Genomic DNA, 19,307 nt, shown 5'->3' with positions numbered 1-19,307 from the left:
GAAGAGTTATTATTTTCTTTACATATAAAAAATCAAATTAACTCAATTCATAGGAGTCATAAAATGTATTATTTGACATGTGAAGTATAGAAATATAAGTAGCAACAAGATGCAAATTGTAACAGAAATTAGAATTCAAACAGAAAATCTCTTAACCCTCCTGTACATAATGGTATTAAGAGCTCTAGGAGACTGAGACAGGAAAAATGCTACTTCAATGGCGGAATATAAAATTTATGACAAATCTTTCCTGGAGCATTTTGGCAGCATTCTCTCTGTTCATGGGAGTTATATAAACCAATGTTATATATACTGATATCTATTTGAATATTAAAGGTGTGCATACAAAACTGATAAAAGACAAGTCATCTCACTCAGTTGTAAACACTCTGGGGCACCTGTAGCCGGCTAGTAAGCTTTCTGAAGGCTGCTTTAACATCCTTATTTCTCAAGCTGTAGATCATAGGGTTCAACATGGGGATTATTACAGTATAGAAGACAGACACAACTTTGTCTTCCTCTAGAGATTTCCCTGAACCACTTCTTATATACATGAAGGTGAGGGTCCCAAAGAAAAGAGCCACAGCGGTGAGATGGGAGACACATGTGGAGAATGTTTTACCTCTGCCACCTGAAGACTTCATCCTCATAATTGTCATAATGATGAGCAGGTAGGAAACGAGTATGACTGAAGCATTCACCAAGATGACAAAGTTCCCAAACAAAACAATTATAATCTCAGCATTTGTTGTGTCACTGCAGGCCAGCTTCAGCAAGGGTGGAAGGTCACAAAAGAAAAAGTTGATCTTATTGTCTTCACAGAAAGAGAGGGAGAAGGTACATGTGGTTCTTTGAATAGACCCAGATAACCCACATACATAGGCTCCCAGTACCAAACTCCAGCGTTTTGTAGGACTCATGGACACAGTGTACAGCAGAGGATTGCTAATAGCAACATACCGATCATAGGACATCACTGCCAATAGGAAACATTCTGTACTCGCACAGAAGGTGAAAAAGAAGAACTGGGCAGCACAATGACCATAGGAGATGACTGTTTGCCCTGTGGCCAGCATGGCCAGTATCTGAGGGGTGATGACACTGGTATAGCAGGCATCCATTACAGAGAGATGGCTCAGGAAGAAATACATTGGGGTCTGAAGCTGGACATCCATCTGGATAAGAATGACCATGCCCAAGTTTCCCAGGATGGTGACAAGATAGAAGCAGAGAAAGACTAGAAAAAGAGGAATCTCCCACTCTCGATGGTCAGTAAAGCCCATGAGAATAAATTCTGTTACTGTGGTGAGGTTGTTATTGTCCATATTCAGTGTGAACTGTTTACTCATTGGCAAAAAAAAATGTATTATAAAGATTCCAATACTGAAGATCACTCTTTTCTCTGTAGTAGTTAAGTTTGTTTTATCTGTCTATTAATATAAACTGTATTTTCAGAAATTGCTTAATCTGAATGACTTCTTTTAGACATTTCCAACAGTCTTGTGGTAGCTTTTCAGTTGCTATTTCTGATTCAAATTAATTCTCATTTACATTTTGAAATTTCTGTGAGAAAAAGAAAGCTAATTCTCAGGTTTGGGGAAAACCAAGATGCCCCTTTTGTGCTTTCATTCTAATCCCATTGGAGGCAGGAATCTTTTTGATGCACACCAATGTGTGTTCATCCACTATCTACGTGAGCTTTTCCATCTTTAGCCAAAAGCTTTCTCATCATTAGTCAGTTTCACTGTTCATTCTTTTCTTGAAGCTGAATTCTGTATCTCTTTCACTTCCATACACTGACCTTAGCTTTTGCCCTTATATTCAAATCAATTTAACCCTTTCTTCCATTAAAAAATTAGGGACTTGTTCTGCCTGTTATTTTGTGCTGAATAATCCCTTATTACATGCATTACATATATTCTTCTGGCTGTTATTCTATTTTCAAGCTTATTGCCTATACAAATAATAGTAAATATAACTTTTTCAACTCCAGCTTTTACCACTCAACTTCACAGATCATATTATTTAAGATACTCTACGTCAATATTTTTTCAGTATATAGCACCCAAATTTAAAAAGTAAACTCAGTCTTCCTATACTTTAGTTCTGTGCCTTGGCTCACATTTTCAATTACTATTATGCCTCTATTACTTTGTGTATTCAATCATTTTTATTGTTAATCATTTTATCATTATTGTGAAAAATGAATAAATGTACACCTTTGTCCTTTGATGTTACATCATTGAATATTCTTTCATGTCCTTTTCTTGCTATACTGCTCCTTCCCTCAGATTAGGATATAGGCCTCAAATATAAAAATAAAAATGTGTTTCCTTTCCCCATACCTCTTCCTGCTTCAAATCTCTTCTCCATCCAGACACCATTGTCTTCCCTTGCAATCTCCTTTGTGTGTGTGAGTGTATGTGTGTGTGTGTGTGTGTGTGTGTGTTTGTGTTGTATACATATATAAGTAAACATATATACATATATTATACATAATATATAGATAAAAGATACATTAAAATATGCAACTGTATATCATGTAACAATATTATATATAAGCACATAAAATATGTTTACATATTATGTGTTTAACTATATATTTATATCCCATAATTTTATATCTATTTAATAAAAATAAAGACCTTTGTCATTGGGGTATTGTCAATATTAAATAATTTAATACTCAAAGCAGAGTATAACATTGCTCAGTATAAAGACCTAAATAATGTTGACCAATTTTTTTATTCAATTCATCTTTAGATAATATCTACTAATTTCTAGCTAGGGAAATAATGTGCTCCTTTTACATAAATTTTTGCTATATTGCTCATAATATATCTTTAAATAAGACATGTTTTGTATATATATATATATATATATATATATATATATATTTCAATATCTAATACAAAACTTGTACTATCACTAAATAAGTTAAATATTCTTCTCCAATTGTTTCGTACTTTTTATACCATTTTAACAAATTTCATTCTTTTAGTACTTTCAGGTAACTGTAGTTACTAGTTTAGAAAAATCCTCTACATTTTGTTTATGAGTTGGTGGTTTTGTTCATAAGGGACTGGTATTTCTTTATTATTCTCGAAGATATTTTATACGTTAAAATGGTCATCATGTAATTGTGGCCATAGAGGGAGATCTGATACACTTCTGTTACTTCTCAAGAGAGTTTTTAAACTTAATTGGAATTAGGGTTTTTTCACTGTACTATATGGATAACTTAAAATTCTATCTAATTTTCTTTATGATGAGTCATGGCAATATTTGTATTTCATAAATTATCTTGTTTCTACACAACATATATCTGATTCATATCACAGCACATGTTCATTGCTGACCATTCTATGAGTACAATCTGGATTTTAATAAAAATCACCTTGAGCATAACCTTCAATGGATATTTACAGATGCTTGCAAAGACATTGTTACTGTTCTAGCAAAGATATTGGTACTGTTCTAGAACCTTCCGTTTTAAATATTTTCTAGATAATTGATAAAAACTGCAAGGTTAACATCAACCTCAGTTATGGACATAATATTGAGTCCAGACATAAAATTTCTTCTGAACTAATTTGAGGCAGAGCAGGGCCTGCATCTGAGAATCTGATTTCATTGACCAAGAGTGGTCCTCATGAACTGTTTGCCATGTGTACTGACAGCACATTTTCAGCTACTTCAGATTAAAATTTGCTAACTCAAAGTCCTTGAAATTATTAATCAAATGCCTGAATAACAAAATTAGATAATTAAGACAATCTTTTCAAGTCAAAATTTTATTTGGTTTAACAATATAATTTTTTTAGTCTATTTTTCCTAGGGGTTTATTTCACGATAAGAAAAATTTCCCCTGTAAGTAATTGAAAGATTTCATTTTCAAAAAATGAAAGAACTTGGTTAATTTTAACATTCTTCTCACCATCTAATCTTTAAAATGTACAAGCACAATTTCTGTCTGAAGACTCAGGACTGGTTTGTGGAATCATTATGATAGATTTACTGTTCAAAGTACACTGGGTACAGATACAGCCACACTAAGATTATGTATGATTGCTTCTCTCTCTCTCTCTCTCTCTCTCTCTCTCTCTCTCTCTCTCTCTCTCTCTCTCTCTCTCTCTCTCTCTCTCAGACACACATCAAACCTACATCATATTTCTATGAAGAGTGCATGCTGGTAATAGACAAGACTATTTTATGAACAAACAGTACATGCAAGACAGGCTACAGAACTTGTTCATCATCTTGTATTTGAACATAGAACTTTCTAATGCCAAACCTCATATTCTTTCTACCATGGTGTATCTCTCTAACTTCAAAAAACATAATTATCTGTATAGGCCAGTCCAAAATTTAAACACATGCATATGATTCTAATAACATTAAATAAATAATGATTAAAGTTGACTTTGAACTTCTGTGGTATTTGTAAGTTGTTTTTTTCTCTTTCATGTTTGTGAGTTGACATGGCTCAGTTGCCCTGTCTCTTCCTTGGTATGTCTTCAGGACAATTGCTTAACTAAGAAGCAAACATGAACAATTTTTCAACTAAGAATAGATTCCTTAAAAAACAGACAGGGCTTGATTCTGTCATGTGAGAACTTTTTTTACAACATTTTAAAGAAGTAAGATTTGAAGAACCCAAGTAGTATGAGCAAACTTTATGAAATGGTATTTAATAATGGGTTTGGAAATCCACAATATTGAACTGTGGCCAGAGTAGAGGAAGGCAACAAACTCCTTAAATACAAAACTGCTTACTAAAAAGAAATAAATATTTTGCAGCTAAGAACAGTTTTGATTGGTTCTTTGAGAGATTTGTCAAATACAGTTTGATCACATACATCCTCCTACTTAAACTCCTCCTAGAGTTACATTCTTTCCCCACCTCTCTAATTTTACGTCCTCTTTTTTGTTTAATGCCATGGTGTCTACTTTGTACTGCATATCTACTTTTGAATATGCAGCCTTCACTAGAGTATGGTTTTCAGACTCCCTCTCCCAGCATCCATTAATTCCCAATTATTTCTGAAGCTTTTTTTCAGTAGAAAGTAGTGAACACAGAGATCTACAACTGGTTAATGTACAAAAATAAGAAACTTAATAATTCTCAAGCATATATCAGAGATTTATAGCACAGAACCTTTCCTAGAAAGGCACAAGAATTATTGGAAAAAAGGGACAGAAACCTTAAAAGAGCCAGATGTGGTGGGTGACCACAAGGTTAATGGTCATGTTACAAAAGTCTAGAACACAATGGGGCTGACAATGTTACCTGTCAACATGCCTTTATTATTATAACACAGAGCACAGAAGACATTGGATTCTCTGGGATAGCCGTAGAAAAAAAGAAAATGTCTCAGCTAAGAATAATGCTGCAGAGAAGAGCAGTCCTTCTTGTACATTAAAGGCTTTCATTTTTAAACAATGAGAGAACCTGAGAAATGTTTAACATTCTTCTTTCCATCAACTTCTTAATGTATAAGTACATTTTCTGTTTTGTGACTGATTTGTAAAGTCATTGTGATAGATTTACTGTTTAAAGCAATCCTCTCATTTTAATCTTATAACCTTATATCAAACTTCTTTTTTCTCTTCCAAAGGATGAATATCACTGATGACAATAAAGCTCAACAATGCTAAATTCCTCACTTCTGGAATTAATGTCTCAAAACTGTTCTGTGTGTGTATTGTGCTCTTACTCTGTTTTAGTCACATTCAACTGGGAAAGAACATTATAAGGTAGCATCAGTCAGCCTTAATTTAGGTATAAAAATCCTGAGCTTTGGACATAGAACAACTAAAAAGAAAAGCAGTTTTGATTCTACCTTGGTTCTCAGACTCATGTTGAACTCATTTAGGCCATATTGATTTTCAAAATGGGCAGGTGTTTCTGCTGTTGTGGTTTTGCTTTTGGTTGTTGTTGTTGTTTGTGTGTTTGTTCATTTGTCTGTTTGTTTTGGTGAACACCTGTTCTAGACTAACCATAGTGTGGCACATTATGCATTAAGATACACACATAATCCTATAAAGGAGTTATTTTGTTGTAGAGGAGTCTTGGACTCAGGGTACCTAAATAAGTTATCCATGGCTAGTCTGAGAAATGATCTGCAGTCTCACAAATATGCCTAAATTCAAAATCAGAGATCAAATGGATGCGGTTGGTTCCCCCTAGTGGATGAATACAGAATGCAATAATTTACAAGGCAAACTTTATCCAAATTCTGTAGTTTATTACCAACCTTGTTTGCATGAAACTATGACTTTTAGGTTCAGTCAAATGTTTTAGAAAAGTGACTTACCTTACATGTTAGATTCCTAGGGTGAATAAAGGTTCCACAACATAACTGTTTTCAGTAGGCAAGGCCAAATATTCTCCAAGCTCATATTTTCTACTTTGTGTACTCCTTATTTTAGAGCCAGTATCTTTCCAGGATTTCAGTGCCAAGAGTTGTATGATAATTACTTGTTAGAATAATCTGGTTTGTTTACAAATATTTGAATTCAAAATTAATAAATGTAATTAAAGCACTTTATACAAAGCATCTAAAAATCACTCATATTGTTCAATGTAATTCATAGATTTTTATGTTTTCTTCATCTGAAGCAAATAAATGGTATGAAACATGTTTTGGGAAATGTATAAGAGTAACAAGATAGAAAGAGTTCACATGATTAAAAATATACTCTAGAGACAGCCTTTGGGGATGTTAGGGAAAACCAATCTCCAGACAGAAAATACACCTTTGAAATCACTACTGTCACATCCACTCTACTTAGAGGATAAAAACAAATCATTTGGGAAACTCCTAAATATTCTTTGTCATGCAGCTTAATAGCAACACATTTGGGAAATGAACTTTTTGGGAGTGACTTATATTCTTCTCAATGTGTTATTAAAGTTGAATATTGTCTCTCAAGATTGGAGCTGAGGACTTTTCATGTCTATGCACAACATTCATCCTTAGTCTTGCTTCAAACTCACATTTCTGGGCCTAAAACCCAGTTGTCTCATCTGCTGAATATTTCCTGAGGAGATGTGACTACTGAATTGAGAGAGACTAAGTGTCATATATTTCAAACACACTTTATGTGGTTCTATGAGTGCATGTTTGTTCACTTGGCTTAAAGAGGATATGTTTTCATTGTATTTTTAGTCACCTCCTCTATTTCATTTTCTGTCTTTTCCTTGTCTCTGAAACCCACAAATTTTGTTAGAAACATTCATTTAACTTGGGTGTAAATTGTTCATACTTGATTCTTACTTATTCGCCTCCTTCGGTACATAGATGATTGCTAGAACATCTTGCTTCTTCCTCTCTGCTCTGTTCACATTTCTGCACTTACTATTGAGGCCTAAGAGATTTCAGTAGAAAGAACTCTCAAAGACACCATGTACCTCATTTCTTTCTAAATAATAGCATTTGGATAAATTTTTGGTGATGAGCAATTACTCAAACTAGATAGTGATTTACAACTGCATATCCCAACTGGAATAAGTGTGTATTACAAAGAACAGAAGCAATCAAAAATATTGTAAAAACTGACAGTTAACATGGGTTATTAATTACACATGTCAATAGTTTTTTGACAATACTTTTGTCATGTTCTGAATCTAATTATTGAAACAACTCAGAGTTTGTTAATTTCTTAGAAGTACACAAAGTACAGTGTTAATTTGGGACTGAGAAGAGGAAAAATAGGAGGTTCTTGTTATTAAAATCAAACATTTCATTAAATGTTCTGTCTGAAATTTAAGGAAAAAAATACATTTTACATTATTTACTTTCAAAAATACTTGGAACAAGGACAGTGAATGAGTGTTCAACTGATAAACTGCTCACAGGAGAATCCTCTACTCAAGAAAATAAAGCAGGGAATGATTAAGCAAGTTTTGTCTTCTAAAGTCTAGGGTTGGCCTATTCTTTAGGAAATTATTGAATATAGATTTTAGCAAACAGTCTGTCTACAAATTAATGAAGTTTTAACTCTTTGAACTTAGAAAATTTCAGCCTCAAATCTCACACATGGTAATATCTATAACATATATACTATGATATCAAATATATACACAAGACATTGTAAAATACATGATTTTCATCAACTTTGAATGAAAATTTGCCCTAAAATGGCATAGTACTAGTTATCATGTGTCAAAACAGAAAACAATGCCAAAAATATAAAATGAGTAAACAAAACCAAAAAAACATGTAGAAATAAAAATAAAGAAGAAAGATGTGTATATCTTGTGGATATGAAAGTTTTGTGAGAACCAAAAAAAAGTGTATCTTGTGTATCTTTTAAAGAATTGACTACATACACACACACACACACACACACACACACACACACACACACACACACACACATATATATGTGTGTGTGTGTGTGTGTGTGTGTGTGTGTGTGTGTGTATGTGAAAATAAATATGTTCAAGGGTGTGAAGAAGCAAGTGTACCGAGAAGATTGTGCTTTGTATCTGTCAAAGAAGAAACATTTATTGAACCTTAAATAGAAGTACAATTTATTAATTCTTTGGGTAAATGAATTGGTGGTTTATATTATAAAGTAAAAAGCAATTAAGTTATATCCAGGGCTATAAACAATAGAATTAAATCTTGGTCCTTTCTTACCATTCAGAAAAAAATTCTTTTAAAACCTAAAACTAGTAGAATAAGTTTGACTCTTAGTAGTCATAATAAGGCTTCAGAGTGAGACACCACCCATACCTGGTCTGACACCCCCTAAAGTGCCCAAGAAACGGACCCTGCCTTAAACATATCTTCCTTCAGCCACACAATTCTGTCTGGATAAGAGCTGGGCTCCTGTCCCCATCCTACACTCAGAGAAAACATGATTCCCAAGAAGATTGTCAGAAAAAGGCTCACAGATAGCCTCCTCCTTTGTCCCAATAGCTGGCCTACCTGGGACCTCAATGTGGCCTAGCAAACACAGGACATATCAGCGCTTCTGGAGACACATTATCTTGTCCACAACTATATATGGGTGCAAGATTAGGGATTCCAACACATCCATACATGCCCCCACACTCAGAGAAACTTAACTCCAAGGATATCCATCATAACCAGGCACAGAGGCCTACAGGAGGGAAAGGATCTAATTAGAGACAGCAAGATCAGTTTACACCAGAGATAACCAGGTGCTGAGAAACAAGCTCAAGAACAAAACAACAGAAACCAAGGTCACTTAGCACAATCAAAACCAATTCTCCTACCAAAGAAATTTCTGAATACACTAAAAAAAACCTACAAAGCAAGATTCTGACTTAGTCATGAATGGAATTATCATCCTCATGAAAATAATAGTGAACATTAAGAAGGAAATAAAGTAACTACCATTATGAATACAGGAAAACACATATAATTAGATAGAATCCCTTAAAAATGAAAGATATAAATCACTATGCAGCTATAAACATTGCTGTATAATATAGGCTTGTTTCCAAACAGAAATGAGGTGACTCTGGTCATATTTTTTTTCTCTAGGAAACATTGCAAAATATGCAGATTTTAAGCTATATCACACTTGGTATTTACTAGTAGATCGAATTTCACCATAAAAGGAATGAGAATGTTTGGGCACTGGCTATGACATTCACATGCCCAGAATCTTCATGTCATGGGTTTAGTCTTGGAACCATGAGGGAAAAAAAAGGTTTGTGTATCAAAAGGAATAGGAGTTATTTAGCAAGAATAATTATTAAATAAGAATTTCAAAATAATATAGTTCTATAAAATCACTAATTATAAAATTATAACTTTTTTCCCTAAACACTCTTCATTAAAATTTATAGAAAGGTTTGTCAATCTTGCTACAGAAATAATGCTTTAGCCTCAGTGGGCTCATTACCCTATGGTTGATTTGGATTGTGAAGACTTGAAAATAGGCTTGACAAATAAAGCAGGAGCCTTTGCAAACATTTTATTAACTGATATAGCTTCAAAACACAGAAAAGAAAATGAATCTATTTGCAGTGAATTTGAAGTAATTAAAGAGCATGCTCTACAAGTTCCCGAGACAACAGAAGAAATGATGGACCAAATCGCTTTCATAGAAAGAGCTCGAACCATAAGAATTCATGACTTGGCTCTAAGAATCCAGGTATCTAAACAACAAATGAGTAACTTTTAAGATGCTTTTATATTGTCTCAAGAAGACTTAAATTTAAATGCAACTGCACCCTTGTGGCCTACTAAAATTACTGCTGTCTTTGATGAGAATGATGAACTCATTGAGAGTTCTAAACATGCCAAATAAAATGAACTCATAGCCAAGAGAAAGAAACTGATTTTGGAATTAAAAAAGAATTTTGCTGCATGGAAGAGTTCATAGAGTTTGCAGAACTGGACAACTTGCAACAGTACATAGAATATGTAAGACAACTACAGAAATGTATTCAGGAATCAGAAGACATGGTTCAGTTTATTAATAAAGAAGAGGAACTTTTCAAATGGGAATTGACAAACTATCCTGAACTGGAAAAGTTAAAAGTCACCATTGAGCCCAACCAGAAGTTTTTTTTTTTTTTTTTTTTTTTTTTTAATTTTGTTCTGAAGTGGCAGCGAACAGAAAAATGGTGGATAGATGAATGGTTTCTGGATCTCAGTGGAGAGAGCATGGAAGCTAACATAGATAAGTTTTCCCAAGAAGTTTTTAAGATACTGAAGTTCTTCCAAACTAAGCAAAAGAAAGAATTACAAGAAAGATAAAAGGCAGCAAGAAAACAATCTTTGGCAGGTGAGAAACCTGAAGAACCAAAGGAGAGTCTTACAATTGCTATGTGTACTACAGAAATGGAGCAGATAAAAATTTTTAAGGTATACATGTGTTCAAATGGCATTGAGATATTATGTATCTCTTCTCAATATTAAGTTGTATATTATATAAAGTATAAAATTCACCCTCTGATCTTAAAAAAAAAAGGAAAACACAATCAAAGAGATAAAAGAATTCAACAAAACTCCCTGGGATCTAAAATGGAACTAGATACAGTAAAGTAGTTACAAAAGAGGACAACCATGGAGATAGAAAGCCTAGGAAAGAAATAAAGAGTTAAAGATGCAAGCATTATCAACAGAATACAAGAGATAGAAGAGAGACTCGCAGGTATAGATGATACCAAGTAAATTATTGACACAACATTTGAAAAAAATACAGAATGCAACAAGGTCCTAGGCCAAAACATCCAGAAAAGCAGAACATGATGAAACTATAAAACTCAAGAATATTAGGGAGAGTGGAGACTGGCCTACCTGCCACCCAGATCGACGTCTCATAGAGGCTGAGCAACTGCGATTGGGAACAGAAAATTAGAACTTCTGTTTCCACCCAGAGGCGACTTCCGGACGCAGAGCGGAGCCTGGCCTACCTGCCACCCGGATCGGCGGCTCATAGAGGCTGAGCAACTGCGATTGGGAACAGATAATTAGAACTTCTGTTTCTGCCCGGAGGCGACATCAGGACACAGAGCAAAGCCTGGCCCATCTGCCACCCGGAACGGAGGCCTGAAGAGGCTGAGCAACTGGGGGGTGGGAGACCTGGGCTGCAGGGGAGCAGAAAGATCTCTGTGGAATACACACGGAAAGTGCACTCCATGCCTTGCCCTGCCCTACCATGCCTGATCCAGCAAACAGAAACAGAACGTTGGAACTTCTGCTCACACCCGAAGACTCTAAGGCATAAAACAGGGCTCGACCCATCTGACACCTCAACCAGTGGAGAACCAGGGACACAGACCAGATACAAGGGAAAGGCAAGAACATATCACTGACAACAAAATGGCAAGAGGAAAGAGAAAGAGTACATCCCAAGGGAACCAAGACAATCTAGCAACATCAGAGCCCAGCTCTCCCATAACAGCAAACATCGGAATTCCAAACACTCCAGAAAAAGAAGACACAGACCTGAAATCATGTCTCAAGACGCTGAAAGAGTTACTTAAACAAGAAAGGGAGGAAAAGCAAAAAGATTCAGAAGCTTTTAAAGAGGAAACAAGAAAAACACTCAAAGAACTCAAAGAACTAGAGGAAAACAGAACCAAAGAAATAAAGGAATGGAAAAGGGAAATTGAAACAGAGATTGACACAATAAAGAAAACACTAAAAGAGATAACCCTAGAGTCAGAACACCAAAAAAAAGAAATCAGGAGTCACAGAAGCAAGCATTTCCAATAGACTACAAGAGATGGAAGAGAGAATCTCGGGGGCAGAAGACAACATTGCAAACAGAGACAAAACAGCCAGAGAAGATGCAAAAAACAAAAAGCTCCTAACCCAAAATGTCCAGGAAATCCAAGACACAATGAGAAGACTGAACCTAAGGATAATAGGAATAGAAGAGGGAGAAGAGTATCAACTAAGAGGCACAGTAAATATCTTCAACAAAATCATAGAAAAAAACTTCCCTACCCTCAAGAATGAGATGACCACGAGCATAAAAGAAGCCTTTAGAACTCCAAATAGGTTGCACCAGAAAAGAAATACCTCCCGACACATAATAGTAAAAACATCAAGCGCCCAAAGTAAATAAAGAATACTAAAAGCAGTAAGTGAAAAAGGTCAGGTAACATATAAAGACAGACCAATCAGACACACACCCGATTTCTCAACAGAGACTATGAAAGCTAGAAGAGTCTGGACAGACATCATGCACTCCTTCAGAGAGCACAAGTGACAGCCCAAGCTGCTATACCCAGCAAAACTATCAATCACCATCGATGGAGAGACGAAGATATTTCAAGACAAATCAAAATTCACACAATATCTGACCACAAACCCAGCACTACAACGAATTAGAGGTGGAAAACCCAATACAATGAAGGAAAATACAGCCTAGTAAGAACAAGAAAACTCCTAAACAAGAAAACTAAAAGAAGAAAAAAAACACAGACACAACTCAACCCAAAAAAGCAATAATGGCAGGAAACAGAAACAACAATTCCTTGATATCTATTAACATAAATGGTCTCAACTCCCCAATAAAGAGACATAGACTATAAGACTGGATACATAAAGAAAATCCAGCCTTTTGCTGCATACAGGAAACTCATCTCAGAGACAAAGACAGACACTATCTCAGAGTAAAAGGGTGGGATAAAAACTTCCAAGAAAACAGCTCCAAGAAGCAAGCTGGAGTGGCTATTCTAATATCGAATAAAGTAAATTTCCAACCAAAAGTTATCAAAATAGATAAGGAAAGACACTTTTTACTCATTACCGGGGAAATCTGTCAGGAGGAACTCTCAATCCTTAACATATATGCTCCAAATAAAAAATCACCCACATTCATAAAAGAAACCCTATTAAAGCTCAAAAAATACATTTCACCCCACACAATAATAGTGGGAGACTTTAATACCCCACTCTCACCAATGGACAGATCAGGGAAACAGAAACTGAACAAGGACACTGCAAAACTAGCAGAGACTTTGAACAAACTAGAATTAATAGACATATACAGAACATACATTCCCAAAGTAAAAGAAAACACCTTCTTCTCACCACCCCATGGCACCTTCTCGAAAATTGACCACATAATTAAACACAGAACGAGCCTCCATCGATATAAGAAGATTGAAATACTTCCATGCATCCTCTCAGATCACAATGGTCTATGGCTGGTCTTTAACAACAACAAAGACAACAAAAAGCCCACATACACATGGAAACTAAACAATGCTCTGTTAAAGGATAGCAGGGTCAAAGAAGAAATAAGGAAAGAAATTAAGGATTTTCTAGAATTCAACAAAAATGAAAACACAACATAACCAAACCTATAAGATGCAATGAAAGCAGTATTGAGAGAAAAACTTATAGCCCTAAGTGCTTCCAAAAAGAAACTGGAGAGAGCTCACATCAGCAACCTGACAGCACAGCTAAAAGCCCTAGAACAAAAGGAAGCAGATATACCCAAAAAGAGTAGACGGCAAGAAATAATCAAAATTAGGGCAGAAATAGACCAAATAGAAACAGAAAGAACCATTGAAAAAATCAACAAAACCAAGAGTTGGTTCTTTGAGAAAATCAACAAGATTGATAAACCCCTAGCAAGACTAACTAGAGGGCAAAGAGAAAGTATCCAAATTAACAAAATCAGAAAGGAAAGTGGGGACATAACAACTGAAACTAAGGAAATTCAAGAAATCATCATATCCTACTACAAAAACTTATACTCCACAAAATTGGAAAATCTGGAGGAAATGGATGAATTCCTAGACAGATACAAGGTCCCAAAGTTAAACCAGGCCAAGTAAACCATCTAAATAATCCTATAACACCTAAAGAAATAGAAGAAGTCATCAAAAGCCTCCCAACCAAAAAAAAAAAAAAAAAAAAAAAAAAAAAAAAAGCCCAGGTCCAGACGGGTTCAGTGCAGAATTTTATCAGACTTTTATTGAGGATATAACACCAATACTCGCCAAAATATTCCAAAAGATAAAATCAGATGGAATATTACCCAACTCATTTTTTGAGGCTACAATAACCCTCGTACCTAAACCACACAAAGACCCTACAAGGAAAGAGAACTTCAGACCAATCTCACTTATGAACATTGATGCAAAAATACTCAACAAAATCCTTGCAAAGCGAATCCAAGAACACATCAAAACAATGATTCATCATGACCAAGTAGGCTTCATCCCTGAAATGCAGGGATGGTTTAACATAAGGAAATCCATCAACGTAATCCACCATATAAACAAACTCAAAGACCAAAATCACATGGTCATCTCACTAGACTCTGAGAAAGCATTCGACAAAATCTAACACCACTTCATGTTAAAAGTCATGGAAAGAACAGGAATCCAAGGCCCATACTTAAGCATAATAAAAGCAATATACAGCAAACTAACAGCCAACATCAAACTTAATGGCGAGAAACTTGAAGCAATCCCACTAAAATAAGGGACTCGACAAGGCTGCCCACTCTCCCCCTACCTATTCAACATAGTACTGGAAGTCCTGGCTGGAGCAATTAGACAGCAAAAGGAGATCAAGGGGATACAAATCGGAAAGGAAGAGATAAAAACATCACTCTTTGCCGATGACATGATAGTGTACTTGAGTGACCCAAAAAATTCCACCAGAGAACTCCTACAGCTGATAAACAAGTTCAGCAAAGTAGCTGGATACAAAATTAACTCAAACAAATCAGTAGCCTTCCTGTACTCAAAGGAAAAGCATGTGGAGAAAGATATTAGAGAAAACATACCCTTCACAATCGTTACAAAAACTATGAAATGTTTGGTGTGACTCTAACTAAGCAAGTGAAGGACCTGTATGACAAGAACTTCAAACCTCTAAAGAAAGAAATTGAGGAGGATCTCAGAAAATGGAAAGATCTCCCATGCTCACTGATTAGAAAAACCAACATCTTAAAAATGGCCATTCTACCAAAAGCAATCTACAGATTTAATGCAATCCCCATCAAAATTCCCACCCAGTTCTTCATGGAATTGGAAAGATCAATGTACAAATTCATATGGAATAACAAAAGACCTAGAATAGCGAAATCCATCCTCAAAAACAAAAAAAATCTGCGGGAATCACTATCCCTGACCTCAAGCTATATTACAAGGCAATTGTGCTGAAAACTGCATGGTACTGGTACAGAAATGGCATGTGGATCAATGGAATAGAATAGAAGATCCAGAAATGAGCCCTCATGTATATGGTCACCTGATTCTTGACAAAGGAGCAGTAAACATTCAATGGAAAAAGGACAGCCTATTCAACAAATGGTGCTGGTCCAACTGGCACTCAGCATGCAAAAGAATGAAAATAGACCCTTTCTTATCTCCTTGTACAAAGCTCAAGTGTAAGTGGATCAAAGATCTCCACATTAAACCAGATACACTGAAACTATTAGATGAGAAAGTAGGGAAAACCTTAGAACACATAGGTACAGGAGAAAATTTTTTGAACAAAACACCAATGGCTCAAGCTCTAAGGTCAAAGATTAACAAATGGGACTTAATGAGATTGCAAAGTTTCTGTAAGGCTAAAGACATTGTCAAAAAAACAAAATGGCAAACAACAGAATGAGAAAAGATCTTTACCAACACCACATCAGATAGAGGCCTAATATCCAAGGTGTATAAGGAACTCAAAAAGCTAGACATCAGAGAATCAATAACCCTATTAAAAAATGGGGTACAGAGCTAAACAAAACGTTTTCAGTTGAGGAACACCGAATGGCCAAGAAACACCTGAGGAAGTTCTCGACATCCATAGCCATCAGGGAAATGCAAATCAAAACAACCCTGAGATTCCACCTCTCACCAGTCTGATTGGCCAAGATCCAAAACTCAGATGACAGCAGATGCTGGTGAGGCTGCGGAGAAAGAGGAACACTTCTCTACTGTTGGTGGGGTTGCAAGCTAATACAACCACTCTGGAAATCTATCTGGCGATACCTCAGAAAATTGAATATAATACTACCTGAAGACCCAGCTATTCCACTTCTGGGCATATACCCCAGAGACACTTTAATACCCAACAAAGATATATGCACCACAATGTTCATAGCAGGTCTATTTATAATTGCCAGAAGCTAAAATGAACCCAGATGTCCTTCAGAAGATGAATGGATACAAAAATTGTGGTACATATACACAATGGAATACTACTCAGCCACCAGAAACAATGACTTAACCAAATTCTTAAGAAAATGGCTGCATCTAGAGAATATCATCCTGAGTGAGATAACCCAGTCACAAAAGAACAGACATAATATGCAGTCACTGATAGTGGGATGCTAACCCCAGAGGCTTGCACTCCCCCAGAAACAACTCACAGACTGTATGAAGACCAAGAAATAAAACAAAAAAATATACATATATTTACAAAACAAGAAGACTTTGAGTATTTCCATGTTGCGTTTTGTTTTGCATGTACTTTACGCTTATTGTAACTATTAGGTTTTCAATGCATATTGTCAAGCCCTTGAAAAAAATCAAGTACTGACTAAAAAAATATATTCACATGGTTTTATGTAAAAATTATTTTAATGTCTGAAAAAACAGTACTGACAAAAATGTATAATTTTAAGCAAAAAATATTTAAAATCTGTACATTTATCTTTGTTTTGTAAAATAAAGTTGTTTAAAAAAAAAGAAACAAGAAACAATGGAATGCTGCGGCTATAGGTTGATAGCAATAGAATCATTTTCTTTTTAGGAAAAAAAAAGAATACTAGGAATATTATCATGTTTAATCTTTTTTTACTGAACATTTTTATTTTAAAAAAAAAACAAAGATAAATGTACAGATTTTAAAAGCATTTTTGCATGAAAGTATATGGATACATTTTTGTCAGTACTTGACTTTTTTTAAAGGTTTGATAGTATGCATTAAAATCTTAATAGTTACAATGAGCATAAAGTACAAGTAATACAATAAGTAACATGAAAATACTCAAAGTTTTCTTGGTTTGTACAGATTAAGCATAATGATTTTACATCATTTTAGGCCTTTTTTCTTAAACTTCATATTATCTGTGAGTTGTTTCTGAGGTGTTCAGAACTTTCTGGGGTTAGTATACCATTATCAGTGACTGCATATTATGTCTGTTCTTTTGTGACTGGGTTATCTCACCCAGGATAATATTCTCTACATGAATCCATTGTCATAAGAATTTCATAATGTTAATGTTTCTGATAGCTGAGTAGTACTCCATTTTGTAAATGTACCAAAATTTTTCTATCCATTCATCTACTGAAGGACATCTGAATTCTTTCTAGCTTCTGGCTATTATAAATAGGGCTGCTATGAACATTGTGTTACATGTGTCTTTGTTGTATGTTGGAGATTCACTGGGGTATGTGCCCAGATGTGGAATAACTGAGTGTTCAGGTAGTACTATGTCCAGTTTTCTGTGAAAGAGCAAGACAGATTTCCGGAGTGGTTGCAACAGTTTACAACCCCAACCACAGTGGATAAGAGTTCCTTTTTCTCCAGATCTTTGACAGCATCTGCTGTCATCTGATTTTTTGATCTTAGCCATTCTGACTGGTATGAAGTAGAATATCAGGGTTATTTTGAGTGCATTTCCCTGATGAATAAGGATGTTGACCACTTCCTTAGATGTTTCTCAGACATTCGATATTCCTCAATTGAGAACATTTTGTTTAGCTCTGTACCCCATTTTGTAAATAGGGTTGTTTGGTTCTCTTTGGTCAAACTTCTGGAGTTCTTTGTATACATTTGATATTAGGCCTCTATCAGATGAGGGGTTTGTAAATATTCCCAATCTCTTGGATGCCTTATTGTTTCCTTGACCATGTCAGTAGACTTTCAGAAACTTTGCGATCTCATTAAGTCCCATTTAACGATAGTTGACCTTTGAGCACGAGCCATTGATGTTCTATTTAAAAAAAATTTCTCCTGTGCCTATGTGTTCTAAGGTTTTCCCTACTTTCTCTTCCAATAGTTTCAGTTTACATGGTTTAATGTGGAGATCTTTGATCCACTTGCACTTGAGCTTTGTAAAAGGATATAAGAAAGTGCCTATTTTCATTTTTCTGCATGCTGAGTGCCAGTTCAACCAATGCCATTTGTTGAAGAGGTTCTCTTTTTTAAGTGGAATGTTTATAACTCCTCTGTCAAAACTCAAGTGACCATATATGTGAGGGCTCATTTCTGGATCATCTATTCTATTCCATTGATACACATGACTATCTCTGTAACAGTAACATGCAGTTTTTAACAGAATTGCCTTGTAATATAGATTGAGGTAATGGAGGCTGATTCATGCAGATGTTTTCATGATGTTGGGGATGGATATCCCCATTCTAGGTCTTTTGTTATTCAAGATGAAATAGCACATTGCTTTTTCAAACTCTATGAAGAATTGGGTTGGTATTTTAATGGGAATTGCATTGAATTTGTAAATTGCTTTTGGTAAAATGGCCATATTTAAAATGTTGATACTTCCAATCCATGAGCATGAGAGATCTTTTCATTTCCTGAGATCTTTGATTTTTTCCTTCAGAGATTTGAAGTTTTGTCATACAGTTCCTTCACTAGCTTAGTTAGAGTCACACCAAGATAGTTCATATTGTTTGTGACTATTGTAAAGGGTATCTTTTCCCTAATTTCTTTCTCCACATGTTTGTCCTTTGAGTAGAGGAAGGCTACTTATTTATTTGAGTTAATTTTATATCCAGCCACTTTGCTGAACTTGTTTATCAGCTGCAAACATTCTCTGATGGAATTTTTGGGGTCACTTACATACACTAGCATGTCATCTGCAAACAGTCATGTTTTTACTTC

General features: G+C 35.2%; 1 protein-coding gene across 1 annotated transcript; it reads right to left on the bottom strand.

The window, feature by feature from the left end:
* Positions 1-374: 374 nt before the first annotated feature.
* LOC308417536 (olfactory receptor 9I1-like) lies at positions 375-1,325 on the bottom strand (the record flags this gene model as incomplete). Its single annotated transcript, XM_080912913.1, has 1 exon — positions 375-1,325. The coding sequence occupies one exon, from the start codon at positions 1,323-1,325 to the stop codon at positions 375-377; it is 951 nt and encodes a 316-aa protein (XP_080769039.1).
* Between the last annotated feature and the right edge of the window lie 17,982 nt (positions 1,326-19,307).

The sequence above is a fragment of the Micromys minutus genome, assembly GCF_963924665.1.
Source record: "Micromys minutus genome assembly, chromosome: 2".
In the NCBI taxonomy this organism is placed as follows: domain Eukaryota; kingdom Metazoa; phylum Chordata; class Mammalia; order Rodentia; family Muridae; genus Micromys; species Micromys minutus.
The sequence above is the reverse complement of the archived record's forward strand: the minus strand, read 5'-3'. Positions and strand labels throughout refer to the sequence as shown.